Below are 19,827 nucleotides of genomic sequence, written 5' to 3' on the forward strand. Positions count from 1 at the left end.
CTATTACTGTATGATTATGCAACGGTCTCTTCCCTGAGCCAAAGTCGTAGTGTCAGGAGCCAGAAAAGCACGGCATCCAGAAGTATTATTCTTGATGCAGAACTACCCTCTTCTCTTCCTGGGAAGGGGAGAAGGTAGCTGCAGCCATCTGTCAAAGGCAAAGGAGAGGCTACCAGCAGAAAGAGCAGATAACTCTCACAGAACCTGACACAAGGAAAACTTGATATAGGATGCGTTGATACGAGATTTTTGAGGAAGGCTGGGAAATGTCCAGCGTCATGCTGTAGAAAGATCTTTCCTGGGTAAAATGGTAAGAAGAAGGGGAGAACTCTACTCCTGATATCAGCTTGGAAAGATATCCAGGGCTAACTGATGAATAGAAAAAGTCTGGAAAACATCGTGTGCCGCTGATGAAGTTTCAGGGAACCAGTTCTGAGTATTCCAGAGGGAAGCATCCCACAAAGTCTAGAGCTCCACCAGCACTGGTTTTGGAAGCACAGCTTATGTGCAAACATAGCTATTTGTCATTGTGGCTGCTGGGCTGTCCCAAAGAAATGAAGCCCTGAAGTAGGTCCAGATCAGACAGATACATATCACCTGTGTCCCATCAATGGCATTGCCAGAGAAGAGACAGAAAAGGAGAAAGAATTAATTTCATGGTTGTCTCTCCAGATGCCAAGAAATGCATTTTGGGGAAGAAAAAAAAATGCAAGGCAGCATGCCTGTTTCCCATGGCAGTTCTGAAGCTGCTTCCGAAGTTCTGAAGCTCTTCAGTGCTAAGCTTGCTTCATTCATGAGAACCAAATTCCTCCTTGTACATATGTGAGTAGCTGATTTATTTATATGAGAGGGAAGTGTGTGTGTGTTTTTTTTTAATTATTTTTTTTATTATTTTTTCCACACGTTCCCACCTCCAATGATGAATCTCTATCAGCAGCAGTTCAGTGCTGTCCATGTGGCATAGATCTTGAAAGCTCAGACAGAAAATTACCATCTTAAACCAATCTTCACAGCTTCTGAAACATTAAATATAGATGGCATTATTGAAGCCATCTCAATTACTTTTTCAAGCCATTGAATTACTCAGACTGTGTACAGTGTGGTGCCAGCATGGCCAAGAATGCTAACAACTGAACAACACACAGTGCCTTGAAATATATGAGAAGTCCTAAAGGGAAAGTAATAGCTTGCTGTTGTATCATGAAACATGCCTTCTTTTTACTCTTCACTTCTCAGCCCACATTTCTTCCTTTCTCCCCGGAAGGCAGAGTTACTTATGTACATTTAAATATGAATTATGGACATATCTAGTAAGGTAGGCATACATATAGCCTAGCAAGACAAAGGCTCTCAGAAGGAGAGCATGGTTGCCTGAACAAAACCATCAGTGCTAAGAAAAGGGAGGCAGATCAGAAGAGACCACAAGGCCTGAGGCAATACTTAGGATACTAGAAGGCTGACAGAATAACGAAAAAGGAAAACTAGTGTTTGCCACAAGTTTAGCAGTTACACTGCTGAATGGTCCTATTTTTGCTATTTTTTTTGTTCTCCAGTTGCCTGAAAATAAATATGAGCAGGGAGCAAAGGAAGTGAAGAAGTTCAGACAAAAGGGTTTCTCTGAGGTAGGAGCATTTCCTCTGATCACAGGGGAACAGGCAGTTTCAGCAAACCCAGCCCATTCGGCCACAAGTGGACTCATCCTCCAGTTTCTGGAGTAACTGCAGAGTGACCAGAAAAGATCTCATGATCTCTCGTGCCACTCTCTGAGTGGCAAACTCATTTGAAATGAGAATATCAGCCAAGAAAAGATGATGTTACATACTTTAACTGTGCTTAGTTGAATAGACAGCTTCGACATGTAGTGAACACAGGCAACTGAACTCTATATGTTATCTATATGATATTAGGGGGCAAAATATTATTTTCCACTTACAACCGATGAAGGATTTATTTACATTCCTGTACATGAAAAATGGGGAACTCTGGTTTACTGGGTGCCTAAAATGAAAGCAAAAGTCAGGTGCCTCAGAAAGGCAGGCTGAATTCCATCCAAGGTTACTTTTTTTCAGTTCTCAAGACACTAAGGCTTGTAAATTAAAAAGTAACCAAAACAAAGCAAGTTGTAACCTGAACAAAAGTGCAGCCATTTTCCCTATGGTGCACCAGAACTGGAGACCTAAGAAGTATGAAATCATAGGCACTGAAAGGGCTGCAGAGATAACTTAAAGTACCCACTTACATTGCCCATTTCTGAGGTGTTATTCTTTTTCCTTTCTCTTCCCAAAGAAAGCTTTATGCTGGCAATTCCAACTTTGTTTTATAGGAAAAAAATTAAAAATAAAAAGAGAGTTGGCCAGATGGAAAAGGACAAAAATCAGCAAGGAAAAGCAAGGAAAAAAAAGTGTTTCAAAAGTCTTGCAGGCTGTTCACAGAAAAGAGGGGAACGATTATAAATATTTCTTGGCAGAGTCCTCCTTAGATGGAAGGAAAAGAAATAATGAATCAAAATGAAATCTCAGGCACACGATCAATTGCAAAATAAAAATACATATCGCTCTGCCAGTGGACAGGATGGAAGGGCGTTTGTGTCTATTGCTAAGACAGACAAGATTTCATATCACAAATGCCCAGCACATGGCAGGCTTGAATAATGAGAAAGTAACTTCCCAGCTGAGCAAATACGCATTAGTAACAAGACGCTGATGAGGCCAGACAAATCACCAAGGAAACAGGGGAATGTGAAAGACAAGTCAAAGAAGCTTTAGAAATGAGCCCTCGAGGAAGTTAGCCATGTTGCAGCAATAAGGGTGACACACGTGCCATACTGATGTATGACAAGGCATTATTAAAATAAAGAGCATGGTTGTGGATATTTTTTTAAGGGAGAAAAGGGCAACACAGCGTAATAGAGCAATGCTTGTCATCATTCCTTTCTCTCAGGGACTGTCAATATCACAGTAATTAGAAGGATATGATTGTTTGGATGGCTCATGGGGTTTGCAATGATAAGAGGCCCAGTCCTGAGCTGGTGAGAGCTCCATGTGGATCAGCAGCTCAGCTCCAGCTTGTTTAGGGAATTTACCTGCAGAGTTAGCTTTCCTGCTTCTGACCAGAGGAAAAGAACATCTTGAGCACGTTAACTCTGTGGGTTAACCACCTTGTGAGGGGTTGGGAAGCAAGGCACGCACCTGAAGAGTGTATATGTATCATGGTAATAATGAAGAACACTGTCCTGCCACTTCCTTGCAGAGATGTTTGTCGTGCTCCCTTTTCCTGCTATTAGATTGACCACAGAGGTCCTATAGCTTCATAGCACCAAGCACAGGAGTAGGCAGGACTGAAATATGTCAAGTGAGAAAACAGACATATGGAATTGTAACTAAAAAGACGTTATGCAGAAGATGGAGTCAGGATCTTCTAAAGTGAGGATTGAGAGCTAATAGACACATCAAGTAACACTTCTATTACATCTCACAATTAGAGTAGCCAGTAATTGGAAAAAGAGTTCAGAGAAGCTGCTGACTCTCCATCCTTGGAGAAACTGTGAAAACAGCCAGACTAGGCCCCTAGCAAAACAATTCCAGAGCTGATTCTGCTTTGAGCATGTGATCTCTGGAGGTTCCTTATTACTTCTATTATTGTATGATTCTAGAGAATACATAATAGATATCAGATAATTAAATCTCAATTTCTTTTGTTTCCATGATGCAGAGTAATTCAGCCATGCTAACTACTGTGTCTGGGACTGTGGATCACATGGAAGGAGAACATGGATAGAGCAAAGAACAGCTTAACAGACAACCTACAGCTTTCTTTGTCAACCAGTATTTAGGAGTTTCTTTTACTCCAGCCAAGAAAGACAAACAATCTCTTAAGTCTGCTATGAACTGTTACATCAAATGAAAAGGGTGAAGTCCTTAGGTCCTTACAGGACCAACCTTCCTACCAGAAGTGAAATCCTCCCAGTTTACAGATTCTTTGTGCTAGCAGCAGGAATCCCTCTCTAGGATCTGCCTTTTAGAGTGGATTGCACAAGGTCTTTATTTTCATGATGCACTGTGGAGGGGAGAAGTTTGGCCCAAGCCAATTGCACCTCACCAATAAAGTCCCCTCCTATCTTTGCTAAATGAGGTCACTGACGTGTTATGTAGCCCTTGGCTTTTGCTAGCAATGGATGTATGAGCAGATTGCATTAGAGTTTGTTCTGATCCTGATCAAAGGAAGAGAGCTGATCCTAGTTGAGTGTCAGGTTCCCTCTGCCCTCATATTTGTCCCACAAGGCAAACAGCTGGCACCTGGCATGATGCACAGTCAAAAGAAGACACAATCATCCATTCACAGCAACCTTTTCTTCTCCAGCTTTTCAATCTGTACCTGTCTATTGTGGATACCCCTTCACCAGGCAATGGCACTTGAATTGTATGACCATGTCTGTTCTTTCATGGAACTGCAAATGAGTATGATATAGCATCCTCCTTCTTAGCAAATCAAATCAGATTATTTTTTTTTTTTTAATTTTCATTTTCCTATTCAAGAAAAAACATTCATTTTAAAGGAGAACAAAAAGACACGACACACTTTAACTAGAAGGACAAATGACATTAGGGAAAAGAATCAATTTGCCCAGTGTTATTGCCATTTAAACATAGTTCCTTGCAGAAGAAGCAGAGTTCCTTATAACGAAAGCATCAAATGCTTTTGGAAGCTATGTAATCAGGAAGCTGATGCTTGGATTTTAGGATCTTTTAAATAATTCACTTAAGATTACTACAACTTATGAGACCTGTATGTCATTGCCACTAGACTACACTAGTGTGCTAATGAAGATACTAGTTGACTTCTTTCATATTTTCAATCAAATGTGCACCAGATTATTTCTCTCAAAAGTGTTTTTTCTTCCTGCCAATCTCGCTTCAGCTTTACCATTAGCAGCAGGAAAAAATATGCTTCCCTCCATTATTTCACCACTATAACAGCAATCAAGAATGTGGTGCTTAGAGAATCTGTGGTCCCTTGTTTACACTTCCTCAGAAACTGTTGAAGTAGTGGTCACAGAAATGGGAAATCAAAACAGTACTTTTAGTAAGGAAAGGTTGTTAAAAACAAAGGACAAATCTTCTGACTTGTCTGAAATATGGGAAACAATTAGTACTTAATTGCCAGCTGCTCTTTTTATTTATTTATTTATTTCTTTTATAGAATCAGAAAGAGTAAGTATTTTCTGGAAGTTTGGATATGCTGTACTGGACAGTACTGTACAGATCCCAGAAAAGTACTAGAGAATAGAAAGAATACTTATGAGAAAAATTCTCTCCATCCTGGAAACAAACATATTTCTTACCAGGTTCCAAACAACAACAACAGGGCAAGAGAAGAAGGGACTGGCCTGTAAGAGAACATTCGGTCCTGTTCCTTGCTCTTATCTTGTATCCATTCCCCATAAATTTATAAATAAAGATCAATATTGCAATTATTACCTTAGTGCTGCTTTTCTAGGAAAATAGGAAAATCTAATTAGAATTCATACTAAGTAGAGTAATAAAAACATTTCCAACTTAATTATTCTGGTCTATTTATTCAGCAGGTAAAAAGCAAATCCAAGGAGTAATGTTTTTTATCTCTTTTATTTACTCTTCTCTTTAGTACTGCATTTCGTGAAAAAGCAGGTTATGGTTGTGTGTAAGTGGCTGGATTATGTGCTGAATAGATATTTGGTGTGCAAAGTTAGGTGGATATAAAAGACTACAAAACTTCCCTGCCTTTATGGTATATTAATACATATATCCATAAAATGCTCCATCTATTTGAAAACGATGTTAATCTCAGCACTAAATTGATACTAGAACCTGTATATTTAAGGGTAAATGATGATCATGGTACTGACATGGCACTGGATTTGGCCGTTTTCAGCCAACAACAAATGTACCTGTGACTTCTGACATTTCACAAAGTTTCCAAGTGAGAGAAGGGAACAACCAAACATCTGTGAAAAATCTGAGAGCTGCAGACCTAAATGCCAGCGGAGGCTTAAAGAAATTTGATAGATGGTGGAAAAGTCTCTCATGATGTCCCATACTACTTATTACTTAGCCTTCTTAGACAGAAATATGCTTTTTCTTCTGATCTTATTGAAGGAGAATAGACCATGGAAAGAGTAGATTCTTCCAGAAATTGTGTGAGAAAAAACTTCTTGTCAGACAGAATAAGCTAGGAAGGATCTGAGGAATATTCTCAAATGGGAAAAAAAGTCTTCCTGTTAAGTGAGGAGATCTGAAGATGGATAGCTCTGCTACAGCGGCTGCTAATGGCAGAAGACCAACTCATTTCAATGTCAGCACAGTGAGACCAACACTATATATATATACTGTCTTACATAAAAAGCTGACGGAGCCAGGACCCTTGTGCCATCTTGATTAGGGCCCAAATCCAATTCACAATGGCTGTTCTTGTCCCCAAGGGAGCAGTGAACATACAGAGGGATCTACAACGTTCTCCAACACCAATTCTCACCCTCCTGACCACTGCTGCGAGGCACATCAGAAAGTGAAATGCTCTTCCCTGGATGAGCTTGAAATGAGTTCTGGTCATCTGGCATTTATCAAGAGCCCTTTTAAGATCAGACGAGTAATTTCAGATGCATGTGCTATTTATTTTTCACGCTAAATGACTGGTAAACTGCAAAAGCTAGTTCTCAGTAGGAAATGTCATGAGTAATGTGGCGTCGCAGAAAGGCTCTGTGTTGCATATTGAACAACAAGGCCAGGAACGTATTGAATAGGTGATAATTAACTGTGCACTCCCTGTCTGCAGCGCTGAACAGGGAAAGGTCCCTGAGGCGCAGAAAGCAAAATACAGAGTCTGTAGTTCTGGCAGTTCCTGCCTTCTGAGCACTCAAGTTTGGAATCTGTATTGCTGTTTGAGTTAATTTGATACTGTTTGGGGAAAAAAAAAAAAAAAGAAAGAAAGAAAGGAAAAAAGAAGACAAGACAAAAGAGGACTTTCATCATGCTGCAGCAGAGTGGCACCCATGTGGGTCATTAACAGGGTCAGAATGTGTTCATCCTCCTGCTGAGACATCCAGAGCTAACAGTCGACACAGTGGCAGCAGTGCCTCAGCCTTCATGTCAGCCCTATGCTTACCACCCACGACTATTCCTATTGTTCCTGCTTTTCACCTCAAGCAATGATTTTAAGTGAGGCACTCCCACACATCCCCCGCTAATGCAATAACCCTGTGGCTAGATTTTAATGCATCACCACCAATGAAGGGGAGCCTGTGCTGTCACTGTATGTTAGGAGCATGAACCTCAGCCCAGATAATGAAAAAGGCCCCTTGGGGAACCTGGGCAATGAGGTGGCTCTTAAATGTCCCAGGCACAACTCAGCATGGGCACCAGAAGAACTGTAGGCACTAGGGTACATTTCCTGGAGAAAACATAGGTGGGAGAATGGTTTAAATGGGATTTCTGGATAATGGCCTTGCTTACAGGAATTTACATCAGCCTGTACTGTATCAAGCTCAAGGGGCTGTGAGAGGAAAAAACATTAGTATGGCATATTCACATGATGCAGTGAAGCACTGTGCCAAATCACCAGCCTATAGGAAAATAAGCCAGATTACTACAGTTATGCAAACAAGTCACCATACCTTGGACAATTAAACCTGACCAAATGGTGGAGCTAGCTAGTTCAAGTAAAGACTCATGCTAAAGGAATTAGCATATTTCCAGGACCTGAACGGTGCTCTGTAGACTTTGGACTACCTTGAGGTTTAAAACATTGCACTAGTGGCTGTTCTATGGAGATGGTTCACAAACAACTCCGGATGCCCAGTAAAGATGTAAAATGTATTTGCATATGTGCTGACGACTGACATCACATACATGGCACATTGAGATTTTTCAAAGGCTTTTAATCTTCAGATAGATTTTATAAAGGATGTGGAAACCACACCACTGACTCAATAGTGATTCACTGTTAGAACCTGAGTCCTTGTTTCAAAGCATGAAGGTGACAAGTGCAGTTCCTCAGGAATATTCTTTGGTGGACAATAATAAAGGAGAACATTTCCTTCACTCTGCTCTCAGAATGGTTGAAAGATTTTCATGAGAACTTTGTAAAAGAATTCTACTTGCTATTCCACATAGAATATGGCAAACCAAATGGTTGAAATTTGGACAAGTTATACATCTGCTGAAATCTGAGTCTTTCAGTGGCAAGCATCAAGCAACACCAGTAGGTGCTACTTTCTACATTACCTATAGTCATGTGTTTGGAAAAACATTTCAGAAAAGGAGACAAGATTTAAAAATTTCTTAAAAGTGGGCTGTGAAATATTGTAAAAATAAATAAAAATATAACATCCCTCCTTGTGATCACAGACCGTATTGCAGAATACCAAACACTGCTGAAAAATGGGACCATTTGGAAAGTGATCTGCTTGGTATGTGTGTTCACATATAGAAATAAATTGAAGACAGTGCTACCTATGCAGCAATGACAAGTTAATTCAATTTCTATCTCAAAATCAGGTAAAGTATATCTCATTTGTTACCATGGATACAAGACATTATTTCCATTTGTTTGAGATCTCACAGCGGGTATGAAATTAAACTGTGACACAATTTTATGGAGAAAGTTGACTCAAAACCCCGCAAGTTCAATGCCATTAGTCCGAAGGATTTTCTTTTTTAGACATAATAAATGGGGAGGTTGCTACTATTGCCCAAAAGTTATATTTCATAAGCAAACATCAATGTGATTTTGCTGACGGTACTTTGGAGCAATAGCAGTAATAGAAAATAAACATTCATTTCATCAGTCCTGCAAATGTGAGAAAGCATCCTGAAAAATGTCCAGATGGTAGAGTTACATTGAAAATACATTGAAGTTGTGCTATTTGCTGTCGTTTGGCACCAAATGTTTACCGAAAAAATTCTGGATTCTGTAAATGTATCCATTTTTTCTTAGATAAATCTGCTTTATAGACTGCAGCTCAAATCAATTAATCTCTAGTTCTCAAAGTTAAAAGCAAAAAGGGTATATAAAAGAGTGGGGAAATAGAGAGGAAAGAGACAGGAGAAATACTTTTTTTTAATGCTGACATATATGTAGGATTCGGGAATTCAGTGGCACTCAGTTTACCTTGCCTGACATTAATTTTAATATATAGAAAAGGATAAAAGAGAATACAGGTCTTCTTGTTAAATTATTACCACTCAAGTTCTGGGTATGTGTTTAATATTTCATTGAGAGTCTGATTTCCATAGATGCTGAGCACCTGCTGTACTGATGGATTTCAGCTAAAATTGTCATCCCTCAGCATTTACAAAGCCAAGCTGAGATAAAACAAAGTCTACCTAAATCAAAGGTTTAGTTCTAAATATTCATGGATGAACTGCATGAAAAGCACAGAGGTCGTGAGATGTCATGACTACAGCTAATCATTGAAATCCAAAGCCATCATCCAGCTGCTTAATTGACTGATTATTTCCCACCAAATATTCTGAACTCCACCTCCTGTGCCTCTGTGTTGCTGCCCTCCTCAGCGTATTGTCAGACTGGATTATCTGCAATGTCTTCTCGAGCTACTTGGGCCATCTCTAATTATATCCCATTGGGAGTTGGTAGGTTCAACCCCCTCCTGGATGGCAAACAAAAAAAATTCAACCTCACAGCAAAACTGTCATGAACATAAAAACACTCAGAGGAACAGTGACTGCAGTGTCCATTGCTCAGTTGAACAGAAAGATAAGTAAGTCACTCTCTGTTATTGGCTTTTGTTATTAACATTTTCTTGAAGTTACAATAGCAATCTATTTATATTCTCCAGTCTTGATTATTCTTCTTTCAGACCCCAGATAGGAAATGATAAAAAATGCAAAATGAGTGTTAGAGCTCCAGTCTTTTGATTTAGTAGTATTTTGTGCTGATTTTTCACTAATTTTAATGGAGAATTAGCAGTAGGCTGAAATTTAGAACAATATTTATATATGCAGTTAAATTTAACAAAGACAGTGATATTTAAGCATCCATTTAGAGAAAGGGAAGATCATGAGCCGACCTTAAGCATATCTAGAGTACACAGAAACCTTAAGTATTTTTGATTAGTGGCTTTATTCCTGAGTACAGGAAAGATTTTATTCCTGAATGATCAATGACTTTTCTGTTTCATTCCAAATTACTCTGCCATATGATAAATCATTCTGATTTGGTAAAACTCTGAGGGCTTAGATGGGGTTTATGTTCATACAAACATGTGTGTAGTACTTAAGCTCATCTTGTGCTCCATTATTTGGTGTTAAGCAGGATTTGTAGACTGGTTGGATTTGATATGTTCTGTGATAGCAATGCAATTCTTAATCCAGCCGGGCAGCTCATATGTAAGTTAATATCTTCTGGCTGTGGAGTTTTGTCATATAAACCAGCTTAGTACAATCTGGAAGTGGGTACAACTTGTTCCCTTTTGGAATCTAATAACCATGAGTGATTGAGGAGGACATGTGTCGCTTCAGGGCATTCATGAACCAGGCCAAATTAACCTCTGCAGTGACATAGCAGAGCAGCTCTATTCTAAATTGTAGCATCACAGCATCACAGATTGGCTTGTGTTGGAAAGGACCTTAAAACTCATCTAATTCAAACTCCCTGCTGTGGGCTGGGACATCTTCCACTGGATTAGGTTACTCGAAGCTCCATCCAACCTGGCCTTAAACTCTCCTAGGATTGAAGAATCCATAGCTTCTCTGGGCATCCTGTTCCAGTGACTTGCCACTCTCATAGTGAAGAATTTCTTCCTTATATCTAATCTAAACCTACTCTCTTTCACTTTAAAATCATTTCTCCTTGTCCTGTTACTACATACATACGTCTTTTGAGCCTCTCTTTAAGTACTGAAAACTACAACAAAGTATTCCCAGAGCTTTTCCTTCTTCAGACTGAACAACCTCAATTCTCTCAGCCTTTCTTCACTGGAGGGGTAAGTACAGTTGGGAACCCAAGCCAGTGTCATGGTGAGCTACTGCCCTCGCTCTCTGTTGCGTAGCATCGAAATGTATGTGTCTTTTCAGGAAAGAAGTGATACATGCATGTTGAGCAAAAAGTGCTTATGTATTAATGTACATCTGAGAGAAAGCAGGGGGAACAGGTCTAGACATGGTAGACAAGACCTGACCTGCTCAATATCAGGAGCACACTGTCAAATACAGGATAATGCATATAGAAACCTGAACCTCTTCTAAAGGGACACACGGCAGTTAACGGCTTACTGGTTATCAGCTTTGTTGCTGCACTGAACCGTTTAAAAAATTGCCTGAATGGGAACATTACATTCAAGGATCAGAAAAAATAATAAAATCTTGGAAGATAATACTGGTGTTAATGTCCATTTGCAAATTTGCAGGAGTGCAATCTGGACAAACTGGAGATCCTCAAAGGAGAGTCAGGAGAAGAAAAGACAAAGCTATGAAGTGGAGATGCATCTAAAGATGCAGAACAAATGCAAATGAAGGTACCACTATGCTATGCTGAAAAAAAGCTCCTGTGCAGAATTAAAGCTCATTGGATTAAATGAGAAGAAAAATAGAGGATGTACCAAAGTGATTTGCTCCTAACTACAACATGCATAGGAAGCTTTCTTGAAAATGATCAGTGGGTTTGCCATTTAGGTATTCCTAAAATGACTGTCCCTAAAAATGTCCCCAGTCTCTCCTCCCCTTCCCTCCATACCTAAAATCAGCAAGGTTTTGATTTTGAAAAGAAATCAATATAGTGATTCGTGACTAATAGCCCTGCATACAGCACAGATCCTCGGTAGCATTTTCCTAAAAGAGAAGACCTGTTTTTTCTTCCATGGCAATACCTGCTGCATGCCTTGCATCGTCTGCTGTAGGAACTGCAGCTGCTGATCCTTTGTAAGGCTTTCTTCTGTTCGAAAGAGCTGTCCTTTCTCTTGCTTCAGAAGCTCCACTTCATTTCTATAAGCATCCAGTTGCCATCGAAGACTATCATTTTCTTCCTTAAGCGCATATGCTTGGGCTGCTAGAGCTGAGAGAAAATGAAAATGAGAATAAATCAGTAAGTTGATTGCTTCCTTAGAAATAATGTGGAGAATATTGTCGGGGAAGGTGACAGTAGAGCTGAAAGCTAGTGAGACATTTCAGAGCTGAGGCAAGACCTAGCAGAGATGAAAACGATTAGACTCTGGCAAAGGCTGTCACTGGGAAGTTATTTCATGGGATGGAAGGATCCATAAAGCAACCCTGGATAATTCAAATGCTACTTGCAATCTAGCTGCTAAATTTAGGCTTATATTTGGGGAAGAAACTGGCATCCAAAGGCAAAACACTTCCCAACTTTGCAACATTTGCCCACTGGTGTTACGGGATCTGGTACAATCATTTAATAATTAGTCTAGTGCAAATCCAATCAGATCTGTGCAAAGGAACTTAGACTATGTCAGGTTGTCTGGATTTAATCCCATAGGAGAAGAAACATGGAAATTCCTCTCCAATCACCCTATGAACTGCTTCATAGCAATGGTTATGAGAATCCATTTAGACAAAAAAAAAAGATGTTACAGAGCAAAATTATATAAAATGCAAATGCTTTGAAAAAGTGTTGGCACTACAAGAACATTACTACATTAAAGGCATTGAAAGACACTTAAGTCATTTCCTTAGGAAGCTCCATTTGGCCCCTTTTCAATTTAGAATGGCATTTTTATTATCATAACTGATAGCAGGTGTTTGTGAAGAAATCGATTAGTATGCAGGGATGGAAATTACATTTGCCAAATGACTTGCACTGTCTGCAATATAAGCTAAAATTTGTGTTGCAAAAGGCAGAGGGCTATAAAGCATGTAGCAGGAACATTATTTAAATAAATTATCTAAACGTAAATACATATAGGGAAGTATGGCATTCATTGCTTTAGGGATGTCATTTTCATCCTATAGGAGAACTCACCCCTGGTAGCATTTACATATTGGCAGTGTGAGTGGCCATTTGGCATATCAGACCATCATACCACACTATTTTCCTTCTTGGAACCTTGGAACACAGCAACATTACAGGGCAGCTGTAATTAAAAAACAACAATCTACCATAGCCAATTCTATCAACATTTGGTAACTGAAGCACATAACTGATTTACATTCCTGATTAAATGATTTCAGGCTTGATAGTACAGAATTCTTTCTTGCCCACCTACAATAGCAATATGGTTAATCTCCAAATTATCAGAAATAGTATTGACTCCATTTAATGTTAGGCCTCACTTGACTAGAGCAGCATTTAGATGTCACAGTGTTTCATTATCTGTAGAAATGTTCTGTCTTTGGTCGGATAAACGTATCTTTTTCTGAGATAATTTTTACTAATTTTAAAGTAATACAAATGCTTTATCCAAAATAAAGTAGAATTAGCCATTATTAAAATATAGGCATGGACTGGTTATTGCACTTAATTTGGATATTCTACGGAGTATCTCTGGAAGATTTAGTAAGAGTTACAGTATTGTTACATCAAATTAAATTGTTCTGAAAAGCATGTAATCATCCTTCTGTGACAAAATATACCTTCAAGAAATTACAATGTTGAGTCCAATGGGCAAATAAGAGGATGAAATCTTTTTTTTTTTTTTTTTTTTTTTTTTATAAGAGCCAACAAGCTACGCCTAAAATAGAGTCTGAGCAAATAAAAATCTCAGTCTAACAAAAACACATATCAGAAGCTTATATTAAAATTTTATTCTTTGATTTATGTAATGGATTTGAACTAAATTACTTGAAAATACAGCTTGTCTTTGCAGTGTCCAGAGGAAAGTAATTAAATAAAATGGCAGCCATTTGTATTGTCTTCCTCCCACCAATTGGACTGTCCCCAGTCAAAGAACTGCATTTTTTACAATACTCAATTCCAGCCAGAAACCCAGATTTAGTTGAGCTTTAGGCTGCTTTAACTGGAGAAGCTGTTGTGGTGCATTTTCTTGGCCTCATCATGGCCCAGATGGAGAACATATTTTTTCCCACATAGGTAAATTCAGGCTATTGAGTGGGGCTGAGGATGGCACTTCTGTCTTCTACAGATGCATTAAAGTAGGGAAAAAGCAAAAGTCTTCTACAGATTGTGAAAATCACCTATAGGTGATGAACTTGTTAGGATTTAAAAAAATCACTCTTCCAAATTGCACTCTATATGAGCTTCAGAAGCAAAAGCTTGTTTTTCCTTTAGAAACGCAAAACAGCTTTTTTACTGCTAAAAATTTAGTTGCACCAACAAATGTCATTATTTTATTATTTTAAAATTATTTTAGAATGCCATATTAAGATCTATATTAATAATTGGATTACTGTACTACCAAGAAGTCCCACGCAAGGATGGTGCCCCATCAACCTATATTCCAGATCCTAGCAGAATAAAGGCTGTGTTTGGAAGAGGTAACAGCATATGTTAGCATATCTCAAACAACCTGAAATGTGTGAAGAAGAATATAGCAGAGATGAGTTTGTGATATTAGGCAGAATTCCTAGATGCATCTAAAATCTTATCAAAATTATTATACAATTTGGTGCTCTTCTTAGCCATTCACAGTAAGCAACTAAAGAAAGAGTCCAAGGTAGAAGTCCTTAAAGAAGGAGGATGCAACCCATACAGTAGCAGTATAATAGAATTCTACACTGTCACAAGCTTTCAGATGAATTATTTTTAGATTAAACCATTAACTATATGGTGTTCATACACACAGTTCTTTTGTTATTTAATTTTAAGCTACAAAAAGCTCTGTTCCTAATGTGAATAAAGCGGTTAGTAAAAAAGTCATCAAATAGAGCATAAGTCAAAGAAAGACATCTGGTAGACGCCAGGGGCTCCATCTCATTCAGCACTGCGTAACTCTGAAACAAAATCAAAAAGATTCTTTTTGTTTGCACATCATAACCGTAATTTTAAGTTATTTATATTTTAGTGAATTAAAATCATTCTGGATTCAACGCAGTTATCCCAAATAGAGCAGTTTGCTTACATTTTATGCATACTGAAGAACACCTTATTGAATACTAAACTACAATTTTATGAAGAATTTTTGGAGATAATGGAATCTGCATTGTAAAAAGTAAATATTTTTCTCATTTGTGCAGAATTATTTTTTCTATAATTGCATTGACACAGCCGAGGGGGTTATTTTTGCTTAAGAGGTTTACTTAGCTCATCCCACTGCAACTTCTGATTCCATTTTAAGTTTGGTAGTTCTGATACTCATCTACAGAACCCCTCACTGAGACACACTAGAAAGCTTCTTAGGATAGAAGACAATTAAAGTGAAAGCCTGTACAGAAGCACGATATAGAAGGAAGCTAGATCAAAAGAAAACTCTGACAAGAATCCCAAATAACTGCCTGTAATGCAAGCAGAAGAGAATATTTGTACCTGAACAGACACAGCTGGCAACCAGCCCAACAGACGCTTTATAGCATTTTCATGGGGGGACACAAACGGATACCTGTCAGTCTCAGAGAATCAGCTAGGGGAAGATCAGACGTATGTAAGTGGGGAAGCCTTCTCATCAATATCTTGAAGACATCTAAGAGGTTAGTGTGATTTGCGTGTTCTGAGGCAGCAGTGCCACAGCAACAGCGTTATGGCCAAACTGGTTACATGCAGTGGATCCAGATCAGACCCAAAACAAAAAAAAATATTCTGGATTAAAAAAAAAAAAAAAAGAAAAAAAGTGACTGTAATACAGAAATACTCTGAAGTCTCAAGATGTATTAAAAATGTCTCAGACTGATATCTCAGAAAAAAAAAAAAAAATTACTTTTCTAGGTCATCTATTTCAGACGCTGTTAGGTATTTGCTTTTTTTTTTTTTTATCAGCAGCACCAACTTGTGCCATTTACTTTCATCTAGTTTTCTGTGGTTATATCTAACCTCATGCATAATAGCTGCCCATGGAAGATGAGGTAGAGTAAGTCTACACAGTGAAAATAATTGTAATTACAAATAATCGTAGTATTTTATAACTCACATAGTGGCCAGGAAATAAACTGAACATCCCAAGCCTCTGTTTTTATATGTTTATAGTTATTGCAGAACTTGGGGATAATTAATACGTTCCTAGCAATTTTATTAACACATATCTGGGCATTAATAACATTTATAACACTACGTTTAATATTAATGACAGACTACTAATTCACATATGGAAAACACTCCTGGTTGAAATTCATAGGCAGTAGCTTATCTTCAGGATCTGTATCAGTCTGGAATTAATATCTGAAAAACAAATGACCAAGCAATGGCAACAACAGAAAAGTAACTTGTAAATTCAAGAGCATAATACTTCCCCACGATCTGCTAGCAGAAGTTTTCCTACACATATTTTTTCTTTCTTATAGGTACTTCTAAAGAAATGGATTATAAAACTGACAACTTTTTATTTATTTAAGACTTTTAGTCTAACCTCTTTAGCAGAAATTCTCAGGGTTTTGGAACTTTTGCCAATGTACCAAAACAGTGTCATGAAAACAGATGAAGAGCATATACCCAAGCTTTCCTTCCATCTGAGTTCTACTAATACCATGATCCTAATTTCCTGACATGAAAATGGGGTTTAAAATGATATGATGCTCCTTTTGATAACATCAACAAGAATATCATCAAGAACTGTCAAAATGATGGCTGTTGTTATGGTAATTTTTTTGGCTGCATCAATTCCATTGCAGAGCATTTGCTGTGTCTAAAAAAAACCAAACCAAAACAACAACAACAAAAAACCCAGAACAAACAAACCAAAAAACACAACATTAAAAAAAAAAACAACTTGTCAGAAACCGCTACTACTCTACTAGTTCAAAGAATTTTCAGTTTGAAGGACTAAACAAGTACAAGAGGAGAGAAATAAGGACATGGAGTTCACAACCATAAATACAAACAATAGAAGTTATCCTTGGCTTCTATCTAGCTTGCTTGTTTTTCAAACAAGTGAACTGTGAAGCATTATAACTAGGGGAAAGTCAGCAAGGGAAAATGATTTTGGAGGATCTGGGAGGTCATGAGGTATGTCAGTTGTCATTAGTAAGGAAGGAAGTCTTAGCAGATAGCGAGCATGGAAGATCTTAGCTGATACCCTGTGAGTCTGTAGTAAAACAGCGTTTCAAGATTTGAAGATAATAGTATGAACTCTTATATAAGCCTTTTTCTACATGCTGTACAGATATCTGAAAGGTACTAAAAATTCTTTGTCTTTACAGTTATGTGCTGGAGAAAATCTTTAAATAGAAATGAATGTCAGTGTAGATCATCATACCCTCTAAACAGAAGAATCTCTTGAATCTAAACATCAATGCAACCGCTATATTTCATTAAGGAGGATTTGTCTGTTTCTTTCTCCTGCCTGAAGGCAACCATAATTGCATCTTTTTTTTTTTCCTTTTTTTTTCTTTTTTTTTTTATTATTATATATGAAGGAGATGTTGTGTGGGAAAAAAACAACAAGAAAAACTTTAAATAAATTTACAGTCATCCTAGCAAAGACAGCTTTTGACTCTTCCTTAGCTGTCTTCAGGATCTCAGGTTCTTTCAGAAGGCACAAACTAGTCTCAAGTAGCCCAAATACTAAGAAATTGAAATGCCAGGGGGTCCTTCCTGTTTGAGCAGTATTTGTAGCCACCTCTTGATTTGTAGGAAACAACTCTGTGGTTGGACTTGATGATCCTGAAGGTCTTTTCCAACGTAATTGATTCTATGATTCTATGGTATGTTGTATGCTAACATGAAATTTTTTGGATATTGGTTCAATATAATATATCAAGGACTTCCAGTACTTGAAGGGAATATATAAAGCCTCCTCTCCTCTCCTCTCCTCTCCTCTCCTCTCCTCTCCTCTCCTCTCCTCTCCTCTCCTCTCCTCTCCTCTCCTCTCCTCTCCTCAGTAACTCTAGTTCACTAACCACTGGCATTCAGATGTCAACAATGAGTGCACAGAAGTATGTCTGATATTACCAAACAAAAGCAACACTATTCCTATATTGCATTCTTTAACATACGCCTCTTCCATTGTTATCCTGTGTTTATATGAAAATAAATTATGTCACTTGGCTTTTTTAAATAACCCCTTTGGTTAAAACTTGAAAGTAGCTAGCGAACTAGCCTGAATAAACTCTGAAAACAGAATTAGAATGGTTTAAAAATAAATAATTTGGGGCAATTATAAATTAATCTAGCCATGGACCATTTTTTTCTTTCCCCTTCAGACATAGTGCAACCAAACAAGGAATTTCCTCATTTTTCCTAATGTTAGGCACACTTCATTTGAATGTCTCAGAAACTGCAAATTTAAACTCCAAAGGCACTAATTATCCTATATGTGGAGGGGTTATTGCCATTAATGTTAGTGGGAGTTAAGACCCACACACTGGGAGGGAGATTTACTTTTTAAAAAACCTTTATTCAGGTGCTGTTGCTTCAGCATCCTTTCTTCACCATGCTGCTTACATTCACTGTGGAGAAACTCATTATACCCGTTACATTCATGATGATGCCAGATGTTCAAACTGAATACTCATGAGAATTATTTTCAGACTCCCTATTCACATAAGACTTGCTGGCGAACAATTAGTAAACAGTAGGATGCTGCCAAAAAAAAAAAAAAGGGATAAAGAAAAGAAAAATTCTACCATAATTTAATGGCAATTTTATCCATCCCATCTACGACACACAGATGTAACATTTGAGAAACCAAAGCATTTCTATGAATAGAGATTTTCTCAGTTTACAAAACTTAATCCTGCTTACCAGACTTCTGCAATAGCGCTGTTCTTTTCAAGGCTTAAAGCACACGTGGCTTACTAAGCAATTTATGAAGGCTTATTATTTTTTTGTGTAATGAAGCATGTCTTTTTGCAAATAGCAAAGAAGGTGTAGAGAGAAGGAGGGCACATTACAGACCAGATGGGTCTAATAACAAAACTAGCAAAGAAGCGTGCAAAAAGTAACATGCAAATGCTGGTTCTGAGGTGGATTAATAATACCCCAGGGAGTGGTGCTGCCAGTTCCTGTGCTGCTATGATGAGTCTCATGATATCTGACATTTTATTTAGAGCCTTAGAGAGATTATTAGCTGAGAGCTTCTGGATTAGCAGCTTCCAGACTTTCTAGACTGTGGATCAGCACCGTCTCTCTGTATTTCATTGTGTTCTCCCCAACTCTGACTTTTAGCTCAAAACTCAAGGGAAATCCATCTCACTGTTTCAGCCAGACCTAGGAAAGAGATGCAGATTACTTATTACAGTTTTACAAGTGGCTCAGGAGATCAGAAGAATGAACTGACTTTCTCAAAGGCCTTAAAAACGATGCGACTAATCTGCTTTAACTCATCTTTCTACCCCTTTCTTCATACTTTCCTCCTTTTTCCTCTGCACTGGTTCAGCTCAGTTCATTTCCTCCTCCAACACTAAACCTTTGTCCACTTGTACTTTCCACTTGCCTGACATTTCTTGATATTTTTTTCTGCTCTCACTCATACTTTCTTTGCAGTATATTCTCCAGTTCTCTTACCAGTTTAGTCGCAGGTAAATTGCAGCATTAAGTACTTTGAACTATTCCTAAAAAAGATGTCACATCACATTACTGAAATGCATAGTTAGAATTTGGAAGAGGCCACCTTGTTACAAAAATATTAAAACTTGTCACATTTTAGGTCTATTTTGCTTGATGGCATTTCTTTGGAATACTGGCATCTATGTAACTTGGAAATGGAATTTTGACAGACATTAGTTAGTCTGCCCTGTTGAGACCAATTTCTCCAGGTCACCTCTAAAGACCAAAGAT

General features: G+C 38.1%; 1 protein-coding gene across 9 annotated transcripts in view; it reads right to left on the reverse strand.

The window, feature by feature from the left end:
- The window catches only part of ENOX1 (ecto-NOX disulfide-thiol exchanger 1), a 365,454-nt gene that overhangs the window by 29,292 nt on the left and 316,335 nt on the right, over positions 1 to 19,827 (reverse strand). For all 9 annotated transcript variants that reach the window (XM_052664577.1, XM_052664568.1, XM_052664573.1 and 6 more), the window contains one exon: positions 11,861 to 12,045. In XM_052664577.1, the coding sequence (XP_052520537.1) occupies positions 11,861 to 12,045 (185 nt within the window). The remainder of the gene's footprint in view (positions 1 to 11,860; positions 12,046 to 19,827) is intronic.

This window comes from Tympanuchus pallidicinctus, unplaced genomic scaffold (assembly GCF_026119805.1).
Source record: "Tympanuchus pallidicinctus isolate F22 unplaced genomic scaffold, pur_lepc_1.0 scaffold6, whole genome shotgun sequence".
NCBI lineage: Eukaryota > Metazoa > Chordata > Aves > Galliformes > Phasianidae > Tympanuchus > Tympanuchus pallidicinctus.